Source organism: Antechinus flavipes, chromosome 5 (genome assembly GCF_016432865.1).
Source record: "Antechinus flavipes isolate AdamAnt ecotype Samford, QLD, Australia chromosome 5, AdamAnt_v2, whole genome shotgun sequence".
Lineage (NCBI taxonomy): Eukaryota > Metazoa > Chordata > Mammalia > Dasyuromorphia > Dasyuridae > Antechinus > Antechinus flavipes.
The window spans coordinates 103,926,219-103,943,888 of NC_067402.1; the positions used below are offsets into that span (position 1 = coordinate 103,926,219).

The 17,670-nt window shown below is 33.6% G+C and overlaps 1 protein-coding gene across 2 annotated transcripts in view; it reads right to left on the reverse strand.

Annotated features, from left to right (window-relative positions):
• IFT56 (intraflagellar transport 56) overlaps positions 1–17,670 on the reverse strand; it is a 66,922-nt gene that overhangs the window by 25,394 nt on the left and 23,858 nt on the right. For both annotated transcript variants that reach the window (XM_052001482.1, XM_052001483.1), the window contains exons 8-9: positions 7,613–7,687; positions 3,295–3,397 (exon numbers count right to left, since the gene is read on the reverse strand). In XM_052001482.1, the coding sequence (XP_051857442.1) occupies positions 3,295–3,397; positions 7,613–7,687 (178 nt within the window). The remainder of the gene's footprint in view (positions 1–3,294; positions 3,398–7,612; positions 7,688–17,670) is intronic.

The following is a 17,670-nucleotide window of genomic DNA, read 5'->3' on the forward strand; positions in this document are numbered from 1 at the left end:
TCTCTCTCCAGTATACCATGGGTTTTTTTTTTTCTCTACAAAACCTATTTATTACTTCATACATTCTCTATTTTGACAGCAGCAGACTGTGTTTCATTTATTACCCAAAAGCTCAGTCATATCACAGACTACCTTGGTATAAAAAGAATTAATCAGTGATTGAATCTTTATTAGAAAAAAAAAGAACTTACTTCCCCCTAATAACTGCACATGTGCATGTTGTGCCTACAATTTATTTTTCTTTAAATAATTATAACTTTTTATTGACAGAACCCATGCCAGGGTAATTTTTTACAACATTATCCCTTGTACTCACTTCTGTTCTGACTTTTCCCCTCCCTCCCTCTATCCTCTCCCTCAGATGGTAAGCAGTCCTATACATGTTAAATATGTCACAGTATATCCTAGATAAAATATATGTTTGCAGAACTGAACAATTCTCTTGTTGCACAGGAAGAACTGGATTCAGAAGGTAAAAATAACCCGGAAAGAAAGACAAAAATGCAAACAGTTTACATTCATTTCCCAGTGTTCTTTCTTTGGATATAGCTGCTTCTGTCCATCATTGATCAATTGAAACTGAGTTAGATCTTCTCTGTCGAAGAAATCCACTTCCATCAGAATACATCCTCACACAGTATCGTTGTTGAGATATATAATGATCTCTTGGTTCTGCTCATTTCACTTAGCATCAGTTCATGTAAGTCTCTCCAGGCCTCTCTGTATTCATCCTGCTGGTCATTTATTACAGAACAATAATATTCCATAACATTCATATACCACAATTTGCCCAACCATTCTCAAACTGATGGGCATCCATTTGTTTTCCAGTTTCTAGCCACTACAAACAGGGCTGCCACAAACATTTTTGGCACATACAAGTCCCTTTCCCTTCTTTAGTATCTCTTTGGGGTATAAGCCCAGTAGTAGCACTGCTGGATCAAAGAGTATGAACAGTTTGCTAACTTTTTGGGCATAATTCCAGATTGCTCTCCAGAATGGTTGGATTCATTCACAACTCCACCAACAATGCATTAGTGTCCCAGTTTTCCCGCATCCCCTCCAACATTCATCATTATTTTTTCCTTTCATCTTAGCCAATCTGACAGGTGTGTAGTGGTATCTCAGAGTTGTCTTAATTTGCATTTCTCTGATCAATACTGATTTGGAGCACTCTTTCATATGAGTGGAAATAGTTTCAATTTCATCATCTGAAAAATTGTCTGTTTATATCTTTTGACCATTTATCAATTGAGAATGGCTTGATTTCTTATAAATTAGAGTCAATTCTCTATATATTTTGGAAATGAAGCCTTTATCAGAATCTTTAAATGTGAAAATGTTTTCCCATTTGTTTCTTCCCTTCTAATCTTATTTGCATTAGTTTTATTTGTACAAAGGCTTTTTAATTTGATATAATCAAAATTTTCTATTTTGTGGTCAATAATGATCTCTAGTTCATCTTTGGTCACAAATTCCTTCCTCCTCCACAAGTCTGAGAACTAAACTATCCTATGTTCCTCTAATTTATTTATAATCTCGTTCTTTATGCCTAAATCATGGACCCATGGACCCATTTTGATCTTATCTTGGTGTACGGTGTTAAGTGTGAGTCCATCCTAGCATGCCATGTTAACGATCACTAAACACTACAATAAATTCTAACTGGATTAGAGAGTTTAAAAAACTTAAAATAAGTGGAAAAAAGATATTGTATAATCTGGTGAAAGAGAGAGAATAAAGTAAGAGGAGAACAAAATTTTCCTTTGTTTTTTTCCTTTCTGTTTTTCTATTACTTTGTTCTCTCTTCTTTATTTACCCGATCTGTGACCTTCTCTTCATCTTAACATCTTACAAAAGCCTTTTTTGTCCTCTTTTTATCTGACATTTTCTTCCTCTGATATATTTGAGAAGTTGAGGTATATAAGATGAATACAGAAATGTGACTTTGCCATCATAATGATAGTTAAATTTGCTAGTCACACACCTCCCATGAATAGATAGGTACAAGGCCAGGAACCTATTAGGGCTGAAGAAGTTCCTTGGACACTCTCTTATTTATATTTAGAAGAGAAAAGAGAGATGGGAGAGGAAATGGCAAAAATAAAAAGAGGGGGAGGGTGGTAAAGACAAAGAAAAAAAGAACAATAAAGGTGGGCAGAAAGAAAAGGACAAGCAATATCCATCTAAGTTTTCTTAACTCTCTTCAAAGAAGTAAGAGCCAGAAAAAGTTATCAAACTGTGCATACCCTTTGATCCATCAGTGTTTCTACTGGGCTTATATCCCAAAGAGATACTAAAGAAGGGAAAGGGACCTGTATGTGCCAAAAATATTTGTGGCAGCCCTGTTTGTAGTGGCTAGAAGCTGGAAAATGAATGGATGCCCATCAATTGGAGAATGGTTGGGTAAATTGTGATATATGAACATTATGGAATATTATTTTTCTGTAAGAAATGACCAGAAGGATGAATACAGAGAGGACTGGAGAGACTTACATGAACTGATACTAAGTGAAATGAACAGAACCAGGAGATCATTATATGCCTCAACAACGATACTGTTTGAGGATGTATTCTGATGGAAGCAGATCTCTTTGATAAAGAGATCTAATTCAGTTTCAATTGATCAAGGATGGACAGAAGCAGCTACACCCAAAGAAAGGACACTGGGAAATGAATATAAACTGCTTGCATTTTTGTTTTTCTTCCCAGGTTATTTATACCTTCTGAATCCAATTCTCCCTGTGCAACAAGAGAACTGTTCGGTTCTGCACACATATATTGTATCTAGGATATACTGTAACCTATTTAACATGTAAAGGACTGCCTGCCATCTGGGGGAAGGGGTGGAGGGAGGGAGGGAGGGGAAAAATCGGAACAGAAGTGAGTGCAAGGGATAATGTTGTAAAAAATTACCTTGGCATGGGTTCTGTCAATAAAAAGTTATTTAAAAATAAATAAATAAAAATAAAAAATAAAAAAAAAATAAAAAGAAGAGCCAGTCAAATACCAGTCAAAACAGAAATTCAAGTCATATTTGCATTTAAATCAAGTTATCAAGTGCTAAAGACATATTATTCTCAGGAGTCAATTGGGGGGAAAAGGAATAGATTAATTACTTGAAATGAACAGTTTATCATAAAAGTCATATGTAAAAAAAAAAAACCTTACAAGCAAGGTTAATGTTAGGGATGGCTTTAAAAACTAAAGAATTAGATCTGTTTAAGATCAGATTTTAAATAGTTTGAAAGTCCTCCCAAGTTCAAACAAGATTAAGACGAATTATTTCCTTACCCTGGCGAAGATAGTAAATGACTAAGTTTAGTCTAGCCTCAGGAATAACATCAACCAAGGGAGGCAAAACCTGCAAAGCACCTTCACCACCTCGGAAAACAACCTACAAAGAAAGAAGTCATGTTAAGCCAGCAGCAAGTATAGGCTTGGAAGGAGGGGATGCTGGGATAGCTAGAGTGGAGAAAGAATTACTGCATATTCCTGGAGAAATAGTATCTAAATTAACTTCAGATACTTAAATTTGTGGGGAAATTGTTTATGAATTATTTAAACTGATTATTATTTAGCTTTTGTTGCTTTTTTTTTGTAAACTTTTTGTCCTGTCAAAATGTTTCATTTTTTAAAGTTCACCCTAAACTTTTAGAAACTATTTACAAAAATTTAAATAAGTATATGAGAAACAAAATAAAGTCAAAACTCCTAGGACAATTTTCTTTCTTATTTCTCCATCTATTCCTCCCTACTATCCAATAAGTTAAAAAAATTATCTGTTTTCTGTCTATCCACAGTTGGAAATGGTTTGAAGTAGATGGTAAAATAATTATCTGTGGCCCAGACTCACTCCTGTTTAAGAATTAGGAATATAAAATATATGGAAATTATAAAGCCCTAGAAAGGGATAGACTTTTGGAAGAGATAAATGTAATGATGGAGAAATTGAGGCAGGAGAGAGATTAGAGAGTTTTTAATATTTTATTAATGGGAGAGTATAATTGACTGGACAGGACTCTCGTCTCAAATTATCCAGTCAGACAGAGATAAAGATATACTGGGACCAAGGAATCTATGTTGGTCCCAGGGCTGGAGGAGACTGTCATCTCAAAGAATCCAGCAAACAGCATCAAGCATATAGCCACCAGCTTCCAGCAATGAATGGAGCAACCCCAACTTCTTAAATACTTTTTCTCTAAGCAAAGGAAGGGGTAAGAAGCACGGGAAAACTTCTGTCAGGATAGGGGAGGCCATAAATCCTAAAAACCCAGAGACAGGATGTCTGAATACACAGAAATAAAGATATCAGTGAGGTATTTTGGAATATTTTAGAGGGATATTGTAAATTCTTGAGGACAGAAGAGTCAGGAGGTCTACTCTCTTGTTTGTCTTGCTACTTTATAACCTTAGAGCAAATGGTCCTCAGTCTTAGTGGCCCAGAGAGGGATTTACAATTTAGGGGATTGAGACAGAATAGTTAAGGAAACTGAGACAAGGAAAACTAGTGCAGGGAAACTTAATCAGGACAGTTAAAGAGAACTGTGGCATAACATAAATAAAAATGTGAGGATAAGGGGAAAAAATTAAACAAAAAAGTCTCTTATATATCTAAAGTTACTTTGGTAATTCAGGAACAGAAAAAAATACTATAAACTTGATTTGATCATAGAATGATTATGTTTGGTAAGAAAAGCCTTTTAGACAAATGAGAAAAAATGTAGGTTCTAGTATCAAGTTCTGCTACCACACTTAACCTTGAGATGGAAAACTTTAAAGATTTTTGCTTTAGATGATTTCTAGGCTGGAACTCTAACATTGTTAGGGAAGAAATGAATGGCAATTTTACTCTACTCTAAAATTTTAGTTTATTAAAAATTATGTGGGTGCTTCTTTAAAATCAATATATATATCTTCTGGAGTGGGACTGTCAATAAGTAGTGGAATTTACTTTCAAAATATCCTATAAATTGGTTGGTTTCAGTTTAAATAAACTTAAATTTTTATCTTATGCTACTATTCATCTATCTAAATAGATGAATGTACCAAGTACATATCAGTATTAATCAAAATAAAATTTGTATTTAAAATGTAGTTTGTTCAGAAAAAATTATAAATTTACTAATTGAGTTTACTTTTAAAAGGTTTTATATTCATTGCAAATGGAGATACGAGCTGCCAAACTTTAAGTAATCCAGTATTTCTTAGTTTTTGTCACTTTATGAGAAGTTATTCAATTGTACTAAAACAGAAGTTGTCAATAAAAATTACATGTATAAAAAATATGTCTTCTAGACTTCTGATAATATACTCCATAGTATTGGTATGAAAATTCCTGCTTTTTAAAAACTACCAGCTATAGAAGGATGACTCCCAAATCTGTATTTCCAATTCTAACCTTCCTCATTTCCATCTCATGATGATCTCAAAATTACTACCCCTCCCAACTTATATTAATGATACCATTATTTTTTTTAGTTACATAAGTACAAAGTTACAAGTCCTTGTATTTCCTCCATACTCAATACAACATTAATTTTTCCCAATATCTTTTGCACTTATCCTTTTCTATTTTTATCCTTAACTTAAAAAAAAAATCCTTATTTCATGTCTGGCCCAGTGAAACAAATAGCCTTCTACCTAGTCTTCCTGTTCTTATTATTTTACATTTTGAACCAATCTACAAAATTAGGTTAGAGTAATCTTCCTGAAACATTGCCCTCATTTCATATCACTTTACCACTCAAAAATTTGCAATGAAACTCCAAATTCTATAGTTTAAAGAATAAATTCCTTAATCTGTTATCCAATCTGCAGTTGTCCATGTTCTATCTCTCAGACTCTGGTAATTTATCTCATATTATTCACCAATATAGTCTCAATGCAATGTTTTAGGTTCATCATTAGCCTCAACATCTTTTTTTACTTTTATCATCAACCAAACTGCTTAAGTTACAATTATCTAGAGTTTATGCTTTCTTACCTCTGTGCCCTTACATATTACCATTTCTTTATTCTAGAATGTTCTTCCTATTCCTCTCTACATACTGAAATTTTACCCCTCTTTCTAAGCCCTGTTCAAGTCCCAACTTGCCAATGAAATCTTCCTCCCGAGGTTACTTTCTTATATTCTCCTCTGAATTTATAGAACAGTTTATGAAAATAATTTGGAAATTAATTATCTATAACTACATATCTTTTTTTGCTACCTTTTGGGGTTGTTATTTAATTTGTCATGGAGCAATAATCTAGTGTAGGAATCATAAAACTTGGATTTGACTATCTTCTCTGCCACTAACAAGTTTAGTGATATACAAATTTTACTTAATTTCTCTGCATTTCACTTTCCTGATCTAAAAAAGAAGTGGCTGAACAAATTCATTTTTAGGTTCCATGTCAGTTTCATAATTTCACCATTCTAAAGAAATTGTCACTGAAGTATCAAATATATAAGAATATGAGGACTGAGAAAAGTTTACATTTGTGTTTAGGATAAAGGTACCAATCACTTTTAAGAGTACACTTTCAATATGATGGTTTCAGCTGCAGCCAAACTCTTTAAGTTCCATACCTCCCAGATCTAACCAATTACCAAATAATATTGTAATGATTCTTGTATCTATCCCTCTCTATTCATATTGCAAAAACACTAATTTGACCCTTCACTTCACTACTGCTTCCAAGAGTTTCCACTAGGACTTTCTAACTGGGGTTCCTGGTTTCAGGCTCACATGAAGTCAGTTTACCTGACACCTTATTGGATTAGCCTTCTTAAATAAACCTCCTGTCATTGTCTATTCAAGAATCTATAATGGCCCTCTGTTATAGGATTGCTGTAAACCCCATTGCTTATTGTTTAAAAAAGATACCATAATTTGATCCCAATTTATTATTCAGTTTTATTTCCCACATATAAACCAAATATACTTACTATCATCTTATAAAGGATATTATTGTTAATCTTTCCTCTGTCCCTCTGATTATGCCATTTCTTTTCTTGAAATGCATCTTTATTCCTCTCCAAATCTTACCCCTTTCAAATTCTATCCCTATGATGAAGCCTTCTTTAATTACTCCAACCTACATTGATCTCTCTATAATTAGCATCTGCTACTATTCTCTTCCTTAAATTGTCTAATTATTTTCTGTGTACATAATCACCACAAGACTAAAAGGTTCTTAAGGTAAGTAAACTATGTATTAATACTTCTTTTATATTCCCCCTCCCCACAGTAAATCATTCAATGCAAATTTATTAGTTTCTTGGTTTATAGTAGAATGCTATTCACTGATGAAATTTCCTGCACATATTTATGTGTGTATATAAATATATATGTATACATGAGTGTATATATATTCTATATATACATATATATATTCTATCTCTCTCTCTTCCCTGACAAAATATAAGCTCCTTAATTTGAAGTGCTGTTTTATTGTTGTCTATGTATCAAAAATACTTAGCATTGTGCTTGGCATATGACAGAGCTTAATAAATTCTTATTTATTGAAAAAAAAAAGAAATTTTCTGCACACATTCTTTTATAGAGTAAAATGTACTACAATAGAATGGAAGCCAATTCATTCAAGATTTGAATCCATTATTTACCAGATTGTGCTTGATAAGTTCCTTGGCAAATTCGAAGGAAGAGGAGGCATTATCCATCAGGCTCTTGAGTTCTGCCTAAAATTTTTTAAAAAGACATAATTAAGAAAATCATAAAAATGTATAACCAATACTTTATTTCCTCACTCCCTTATTATATCCTCATAATGCTTTACAATGTGCTTTCATGCATATTATCTTATTTATGTGTGTGGGTATATGTATGTATATACACATATTTATCTATGTGTAGACAAACACAGTAACCTTGAGAAGTATAAAATGTCCCCATTTTATAGGTAAGAAAACTGAGGTTATATGTTTAGTAAGTAGCAGAGCTGGAACTAGATAGAATTCTTCTTTTTTAATTTAATTGCACACCTGGACCTGTATATTAATGCAGTCAAAATCTCAATATTTCTTCAACCATTCATTATTCTTTTGTCCATCAGTTTCCTTCTCTCTCTATCTCATTAATCAACCTAGACCCCTGTGATCAGCTATATCAACAATGTTTCCTAGAATAATTTGCCTAAAATGATTTCCATTCTGTTATACTTGCTAATACCCATTGCCTTCTTAGTTTTACCCACAAAATATAGGTATTTCCTATAATGCTACTCCCCAATCATCTTCAATGTTTCTATTATCTCTGCAGACCTTAATTATTTCTATTGATTCAAGCATTCTCTCCTCACCTGTTTCAGAGAAGTATCCTTCCTTCTCACCAAGGAAGTTGTAACCTTTACATCTATTACCTTGATACCTTCTGAGATTCCAATCTACCAGACTAGCTTCTAGCTTGATCTTCATTCGCTCTCCATGTCAATATCAAACTTCTTGAAAGAGTAATCTATCCTTGTGTTTCATTTTCTCATCACTTATTACCTAAAATCTTATGATCTGTTTTTTTTCCCTCTACAACTCTACTGAAACTGCTTAAAATTAACAACCAACTAACTCCTAATCATAAAATCCAATGGCTGCCATAAAAGAATAAGTTACAAAATCACCTATGAAGGTTTCTATTTAATCATTTAAAATATTATTTAATAAACTTTAGCATTCTTTACTTTCTAAATTTTGAGTTCCAAATTCTCTCCTTATGACTCTTCCCCTCCCACTAAGAAAACAAGCAAAATTATATTAATTAATTGTACATGTGAAATCATACAAAACACATTTCCATATTAGCTATATTGCTCAAAAGAAAGCAAGAAAAAATTACACTTCAGTTTGCACTAAGAATTTATCAGTTCTTTCTCTGGAGGTGGATAGCATTTTTTCATTAGGAGCCATTTGAAATTGACTTAAGATCATTGTTACTGATCAGAGTAGACAAATTTTTCATAATACATTCTTGTTATTGTATCTGATGATCTCCCACTTTGCATCAATTCGTATAGATCTTTCTCCAACATCATTTCTCAGTAGCACAATAGTACTCCATCACAATCATATGCCACAACTTGTTCAGCTATTCTCCAACTAATGGATTTCTCCTCTAGTAGTGGTATTGCTTGGTCAAAGATAAAGAATAAACAGCTTTATAGCGCCTTAGACATAATTTCAAGTTATTCTATAGAATGGCTAGACCACTTCACAAATCATCAATAGTTTATTAGTATGCCTATTTTCCCCTCATTCCTTCCAGTACTTGTCATTTCTGATTGGTTTGGGGTGCTACTTCAGAGTTGTTTAAATTTGCCTTTCTCTAATCAATAATGACTTAAGAGCATTTGTTCATATGACATAAATAGCTTTGATTTATTATTTTGAATACTGCCTGCAATCCTTTGATTATCATTTGGGGACTGGTTCACCGACTCAGGTCCCAAAAATATTTGAGAAATGAGGCCTTTATCAGAGAAATTTGCAATAAAAACTTTTGGTATTACTCCATTATCTATGGTACCTTTTTAGCAAAATGTAGTTTCCCTAATTATTTCTTTTAATTGGATTTATTTTTGTTTCATTTGAGATCATTATTACTATTTCTGCTTCTTCTTCTTCTTCTTCTTCTTTTTTTTTTTTTTTAACAAACTTCAGCTCCAAAACTATAAAATACTTTCCACACAAATAGTCAGATCTAAACAATTGGGAAAATATTAAGTGCTCTTGGATAAGTCGAGCAAATATAATAAAGATTATAATACTCTCTAAACTAATCTATTTATTCAGTGCTATACCAATCAAACTCCCAATAAACTATTTTACTGACCAGAAAAAATAACAACAAAATTCATCTAAAAGAACAAAAGGTCAAGAATTTCAAGGGAACTTATGAAAAAAAATCAAATAAAGATGACCTGGCTGTACCACATCTAAAACTATATTATAAAACAATGATCATCAAAACTATTTGGTCCTGGCTAAGAAATATATGTATAAATATTTATACAATTGTCTTTCTACACAAGAAAAATCAGATTTAGAAAGATGATAAAAATAACCTGGGAAGAAAAACAAAAATGTAAGCAAACAATAATAGAAAGAATATAAATGCTATGTTGTGATACACACTCATTTCCCAGTGTTCTTTCACTGGGTGTAGCTGGTTCTGTTTTTTACAGATCAGTAGGAACTGATTTTTTGTTTTCCTTCTCAGGTTTTTTTTTTCTTTCTAGATCTGATTTTCCTTATGCAGCAAGATAACTATATAAATATGTATACATATACTGGATTTAACATATACTTTAACATATTTAACATGTATTGGTCAACCTGCCATCTGGGTGAGAGGGTGGGAGGAAAGAGGGGAAAAGTTGGAAAGGTTTTGCAAGAGTCAATGTTGAGAAATTACCCATGCATAGGTTTTATAAATATAAAGCTATAATAAAAAATAAATATACTTCAGCTCCAACCTTTTAACTGTCTTTCTATTTCAAGTGTGTTTGTTGTAGAGAACATACAATTGCTAATCCATTCCATTATCTGCTTCCATTTTATGTATGAGGTTATCCCATTCACATTTATAGTTATGATTACTGTCTATGTCCCATCATCTTAATTCCTTTTATTTATTTTTGTCTTTTTTTATCCTGTCCCTTACCAAAACTCTGTTTTGCTTCTGATCACTAACTCCCTTAATTTACTATTTCTTTTATCACCTCACCCCTCATATCTCCAATTCTCTTCCTCTATATTCCTCAGTTGGAAAATTTTCTCCATTCTACTTATCCCTTCCCTCTTCTCCTAGTGAATCTTGCTCACTTCTTCATTTCTGGAGGAAATTTTTTTGAAATCATTTCAATGATAATTAACTTACACTCATACCTTTTGGCTATGTAGATCCCCTATCATAATGATAAAGTGCATAGGAATTACATGTATCAGTTTCCCATATAGGAATGTAAACAGTTCAATCTTATTGAATCCCTTATGATACTCTTTAATGTTTATTTTTTAATCCTTTTCATTAGTCTTGTATTTTAAATTCAAATTTTTGTCAGTTCTGATCTTTTCATTAGGAGTGCTTGAATATCCTCCATTTCATTTAATATTAAATTTTTCCTCTGAAGGATTATACTCCATTTTGCTGAATAGGTTATTTTTGGTTGTTATTTTAACTCTTTTGCCTTTTGGAAGATTGTATCTTAATTCAGAGCTTCTTAAAATTTTTTTCACTCATGACCCCTTTTCACCTGAGAAATTCTTAAGCAACCCCAAGTATATAGGTATATAAAAGAAACATACAAATCAAGTATTTATTGATAATAAATTACAAAGAAATTTGTTTTAAAATAATTCTTTATGTGTGTGTATATATATATATACATATATATATATATAATTTTACCATTTGTTCAAGACTAAAGCAAATCTGCATACTAATGAGATGGATGTGCTTGTTTAATCTTACACAAAAAATTGAAATCTTGGCAGAATATTGGATACTGCAGGATGCAGAGCATCTTCAATGTTTTTCAAAATTGATTTTTTGATATTTCACAACTCCCAAATTAAGGTATACTATATGGGGTCATAACTCAATTTAAAAAGCTTTATTCTAAGAGGATAGTCAATCTTTCAGATCTATGGAGGAGGAATTAGTGGCCAAAGAACTAGAGTACATTATGGAATGTGAAAATGAATAATTTTGATTATATTAAATTAAACCATTTCTGTACAAACAAAACCAATGCAGACAAGATTAGAAGGGAAGTAGTAAACTGGGAAAAAATTTTTACATCCAGGAGTTCTCATAAAGGCCTCAGTTCTAAAATATGTAGAGAATTCATTCAAATTTTTAAGAATACAAGCCATTCTCTAATTGATAAATGGTCAAAATATATGAACAATTTTCAGATGGAAAAATTATGACCCTTTTTAGTCATATGAAAAAATGCTCTAAATCACTATTGACCAGAAAAATGCAAATCAAGAAAACTTTGAGGTACTATTACACATTTCTCAGATTGTCTAAGATGACAGAAAAAGATAATGATGCATATTGGAGGGGATTTGGGAAAACTGGGAGTTGTAAACTTATCTAACCATTCTGGAGAGCAATTTGGAACTATGCCCAAGGGGCTACCAAACTATGCATACCCTTTTATCCAACAATGTCTCTACTAAGATTGTATTCCAAAAAAGATCATAAAAAGGGGAAAAAGACCTATATGTGCAAAAATGTTGAAAGCAGCCTTTTTTGTAGTGGCAAGGACCTGGAAATTGAGTAGATGCCCATCAGTTGGAGAATGGCTGAATAAGTTATGATATATGAATATAATGGACTTATTTTTGTTCTGTAAGAAATGATCACTAGGATTATTTCAGAAAGGGCTAAAGAGACTTATATGAACTGATGCTGGGTGAAATGAGTTGAACCAGGAGAACATTATACAGAGAAAAAGCAAGATTATATAATGATGTGGCTCTTTTCAACAATGAGATGATTCAGGCCAATTCCAATGGTCTTGTGATGGAGAGAGCCATCTGCACCCAGAGAGAGGACTGTGGAGACTGAGTATGGATAACAACATAGCATTTTCACTTCTTTTGTTGTTGCTTGATTGCTTTTTTGTTTTCTTATTTTTTTTTTCCTTTTTGATTTGATTTTTCTTGTGCAGCGTGATAATTGTGGAAACTTGTATAGAGGAAATGTACATGTTTAATATACACTGGATTACTTACTGTCTGGAGGGGCGTGGGGAAAGGGAAGAGGAAAAAAATTTGGAACATAAGATTTTGCAAGGGTGAATATTTAAAAATATCTATGCATATGTTTTGAAAATGAACTTTAAAAAGGAAAAAAAAGCAGCAGCTTTGCTCTAAGCCCTCCATTCCTTTTAATGTGGAAGTCACTAAATCTTTTGTGAATCTGGTCTGTGACTCCATGATGTCTGAATTATTTCTGGCAGCTTGTAATATTTTCTTCTTGATCTGGAATTTGGCAATAATATTCCTGGGAGTTTCCATTTTGGGATTTCTTTTAGGAAGTGCATCAGTAGATTCTTTGAATTTCTATTTTACCCTTTGGTTCTAGGATATCAGGACAGTTTTCCTTGATAATTTTTTAAAATATAATGTCTAGACTTTTTTTTATCAAAACTTTCAAGAATTCCAACAATTCTTTTTTAATTAACTAATTAAATATTTTTATATTCAAAACAAATTTTTCACATTTATTTTTAAAACAGGAGTTTTAAGTTCTCTCCCTTATCCATACCCACAACTGAAAAAGTACATGTAAAGTTATGCAAAGCATTTCTATAAAAGTCAAGTTGTGAAAGAAAACATAGATCTCTCACCCTAAGGAAAATTTAAAACTCTCAATAAAAATTAAGTTAAAAAGAGAGAGAGAGAGAGAGAAATAGAGAATACTTCAATCTGTATTCAATCATACTCAGTTCCTTCTCTGATTATGGATAAGATCTTTTATCATTAAGTCCTTCAGAGTAGTTGTGGATGATTGTACTACTGAGAACAACAAAGTCATTCACAGCTGGTCATCCCAGAACATTGATATTATTTTGTATACAGTATATTTTATTTTGTTCACGAAGGACTTTCCAGGTTTTGTTTTGTTTTTCCTGAGAGCATTCTGCTCATCACTTCCCAGAGAACAATATTCCATCAGAGAAATGTTCTTTGAAAATTTTTTTTACAATTATTGCTATTTGTATTTCCCCCCATTGATTCTCTTTTTTCATCCTGTACTTCCTCAAAAGTGTTTTGCTACTGATCACTCCTTTCCCCAGTATGTCCTCTCTTTTATCACCCTCCCCCTTCCTATATCCCATTCCCCTCCTATTTTTCTACAGAGGAAGATAGATTTCTATACCCCTATTGAGTATATATGTTATCTCATACAATAATTTTTTAATTGACAAATAGTACTTTATTTTTCTCCAATCGCTAGTCTAATAATTCTTAATTTATCTTCCCTTGATCTGTTTTCCAAGTTAGTTGATTTTCATTCTTTTGTCTTTGTTTCATGTTTCTTGAAGTTCCATAGAGTCATTAGCTTCTATTCAATTTAATTTTTTTATTATAGCTTTTTATTTACAAGATAATGGGTAATTTTTCAGTGTTGATCCTTGCAAAACTTTCTGTTCCAACTTTTCCCCTCCTTCTCCCCACTCCCTCCCCTAGATGGCAGGTAGACCAATACATGTTAAATATGTTAAAGTATATGATAAATACAATATATGTATACATATTAAATTGTATATTGTGTATATATATATATATATATATATATATATATATATATATATATATATATATATATATATATATATATACAGTTGTTTTGCTGCACAAGAAAAATCAGACTTAGAAATAAGGTAAAATTAACCTGGGAAGAAAATAAAAAATGCAAGTGGACAAAAACAGAGGGATTGGAAATGCTATGTAGTGGTTCACACTCAATCCCCAGAGTTCTTTCGCAGGGTGTAGCTGGTTCTTTTCATTTGAACAAATGGAACTGTTTTGGTTCATCTCCTTGTTGAAGAAAGTCACGTCCATCAGAATTGATCATCATATAGTATTGTTGTTGAAGTATATAATGATCTCCTGGCCCTGCTCATTTCACTCAGCATCAGTTCATATAAGTCTCTCCAAACCTCTCTGTATTCATCCTGCTGGTCATTTCTTACAGAACAATAATATTCCATAACATTCATATACCATAATTGATTCAGCCAATCTCCCATTGATGGGCATCTATTCATTTTCCAGCTTCTAGCCACTACAGACAGGGCTGCCACAAACAGTTTGGCACATACAGGTCCCTTTCCCTTCTTTAATATCTCTTTGGGGTATAAGCCCAGTAGAAACACTGCTGGATCAAAGGGTATGCACAGTTTGATCACTTTTTGAGCATAGTTCCAAATTGCTCTCCAGAATGGCTGGATGCATTCACAATTCCACCAATAATGCATCAGTGTCCCAGTTTTCCCACATCCCCTCCAACATTCAGCATTATCTTTTCCTGTCATCCTAGCCAATCTGAGAGGTGTGTAGTCATCCAATTTTTAAGTGAGCTTTTGTACCTTTCTCTTTTTGAGGGTGCCTCTTTTATAAGATTGTTAATTCTCTCTTCTTAATTTTCTTGTATCACTCTCATTTCTTTTTCCAATTTTTCCTCTACCATTCTTATCTCTTTCTTTAATGCTTCCAGGAATTCTTGTTGGAGTCGGATCCAATGAACATTTTTCTTTAAGGTTTTGTTTATAGTTGTTTTTACATGGTTGCGTTGAGTTTTATATGTTGGTCTTCCCTGCTGCTATAGTGCTCAAATTTTGTTGTTTCCTCATTTTTCCAGCTCATTGCTCGACTTTGAACTTAATACAAAAGTTGGATTTTGCTCACTTAAGGTTGGGATAGCATGTCCCAAGCTTCAGACTTTTTCATGCTGCAGTTTTCAGAGCTACAGATATTTGGTGCCTCCAAGGGGGTGTGATCTGGGGAAAACTGTGGTCACTGCACCTGGTCTTTACCTAGTAAATCCCCTTCCTCTCTGCAGCTACAAGACCTAGGGCTCCTCTTGGCCCTGGAGCTGTGATCAGGTACCTTGCTCTCCTGCAGCCACAAGTGTTAGTGTTCTTTATCTTGAAACTGTAACTAGAGCTCCTGCTCCCTTGAGAATGATCACACAGACACTCTTTTCCACACTGGAATGGCAACCTAGAATTGTGTATGGGCAATAGAGATGCCAATCAGTGCCAGCTACACCCAGTGTTGTAAAGTGTAATCTCTTTCTAACCAGTTATCCAAAACCTCGATGTCTCTGAACTGAGAGCTCTCGAAATTGCCACTGCTTGCTGTGGCTCTCACAGCCACCTCCCAGGTCCACTGCTAGTGCTTCAGCTATGTGTCAGCTTGGTTCTCAATCCAGGGTTACAGACCTCTTCTGAAACCTCTGAAGATGCCTTAGGGCCATAAAAATGTCTCACTCTGACCTTTTTTTGGCTTTCAGCTATAAAATCTGATTTTGATAAATTTATGAATGTAAAGTTATTTTAAAGTTCTTTAGAGGGGAATGTTTGATAGCATTCAGCTGGGTTGCTGCCTGAACTCTACTATCTTGGCTCCCCTCTCCAATGGCCTTTTTTTCTATCCTGATCTCTGTCGATTTCACAAACCATTTACTGCTTAAAACTCTTCACCCTCAGCCTCATTAGGGTGATATTCTTTTGTCTCTATGATACCTTCTCTAAGATGAAGCATGTAAAGGAAAACAATAAAAATCTGACTATTTTAAGGGGGCCTCACACTCACAATGCATTTGGCCCTTGTAAAGAATGCAGACCTTTTCACAATCTAGTGGATCGGTTTGGACTTTATAGAATATATACAACTTTGTCTGGTTCACTTGCACCTGGTAAAGGATGTGAGACCTAGAGTTGTTTGTATATGAAAATTCAAGAAAAACTATTAAGCAACTAGCAGAAACCATAAATTTGCACCCATGGCATAGATTTTTCTCTGTATATTTTCTCTGTTAATTTACATAGAACATTAGGAAAACTAAGAGAGTTTTGTTTTGTTGTGTTTTGTATTGTTTTTTAACTGAAAACCCTGAACCCCAGAGCTGTTTGGAGTTGTCACCTGACATACAGAGATGCAGATTTGGGAAATATACTGGATAATGACCACAAATTAGGATGAACACGAGCTCTTACAATGGGGACCCAGCCCTTTAACAGGAAGAGTTGTCATAAAGAGACACTAAAGCCTAAAGGATGACCTACTTTCCCACTTCCTACCTGCAAGCTATCAGGTCCCACAGCTGAATCCCCAAGGGAATTGGACTGGAGGAGCTTCTGCTAGGACTAAAGGAAAAGATCTTTCTAAAACAGCACCATAACATTCCAGCTGAGGATTGTAGCTGAATCTGAAGAGAGAGCTGGTAGAGATTACTGCCACTCAAGGAGGTCAATTTGAGAGCAAAGCAGGAGTCAGAGTGGATGAAAAACCAGTTACTCACATAGACCTAGAGAAGACTCTACAGAAATAGATAAGCAGAGAACTCGAGAAATCATTGGAAGCTGCCAGAGGGAAAGTATAGTTGTCAGAACTGGCAGATCAGGTCTGGAAGTCAAAATGTTTTATCATAAAACAGATCAAGGCCACGAACCTCTCTCCATTACAGAACCCCTAGTTAGTATTTCTGTATCTTTTTCTTATTGAGTTAGATGGCACTAGATAGAGCTTTGGGCCTAGAGTCAGGAGTGAGTTCAAATCCAGCTTCAATTTCACTAGCTATGTGACTCTGGACAAGTCACTTAACCCGTTTGCCTAAGTTTTCTCATCTATAAAATGGGGATAATAATAGCATCTACCTTCTAGGGTTGTTATTAGGATCAAATGAAATAGTAATTATAAAGCACTTAGCACAATACTTGGCATATAATAGACACTATATAACAGTTATATAACTGTAACACTCTAGTGTATTGGCAGAACATAATCTCTTTCAGAGGTTTTGAAATAAAAAGTAGAGCAATAGTTACAGACCTTTTAAAAGCACTTTTCATCGCAGAGAAGGGACTCTTATGCCAGGAGATCAATTTGGGCAATAAATCAGTGGGCAGGAGAAGAAGGAAAGGGAA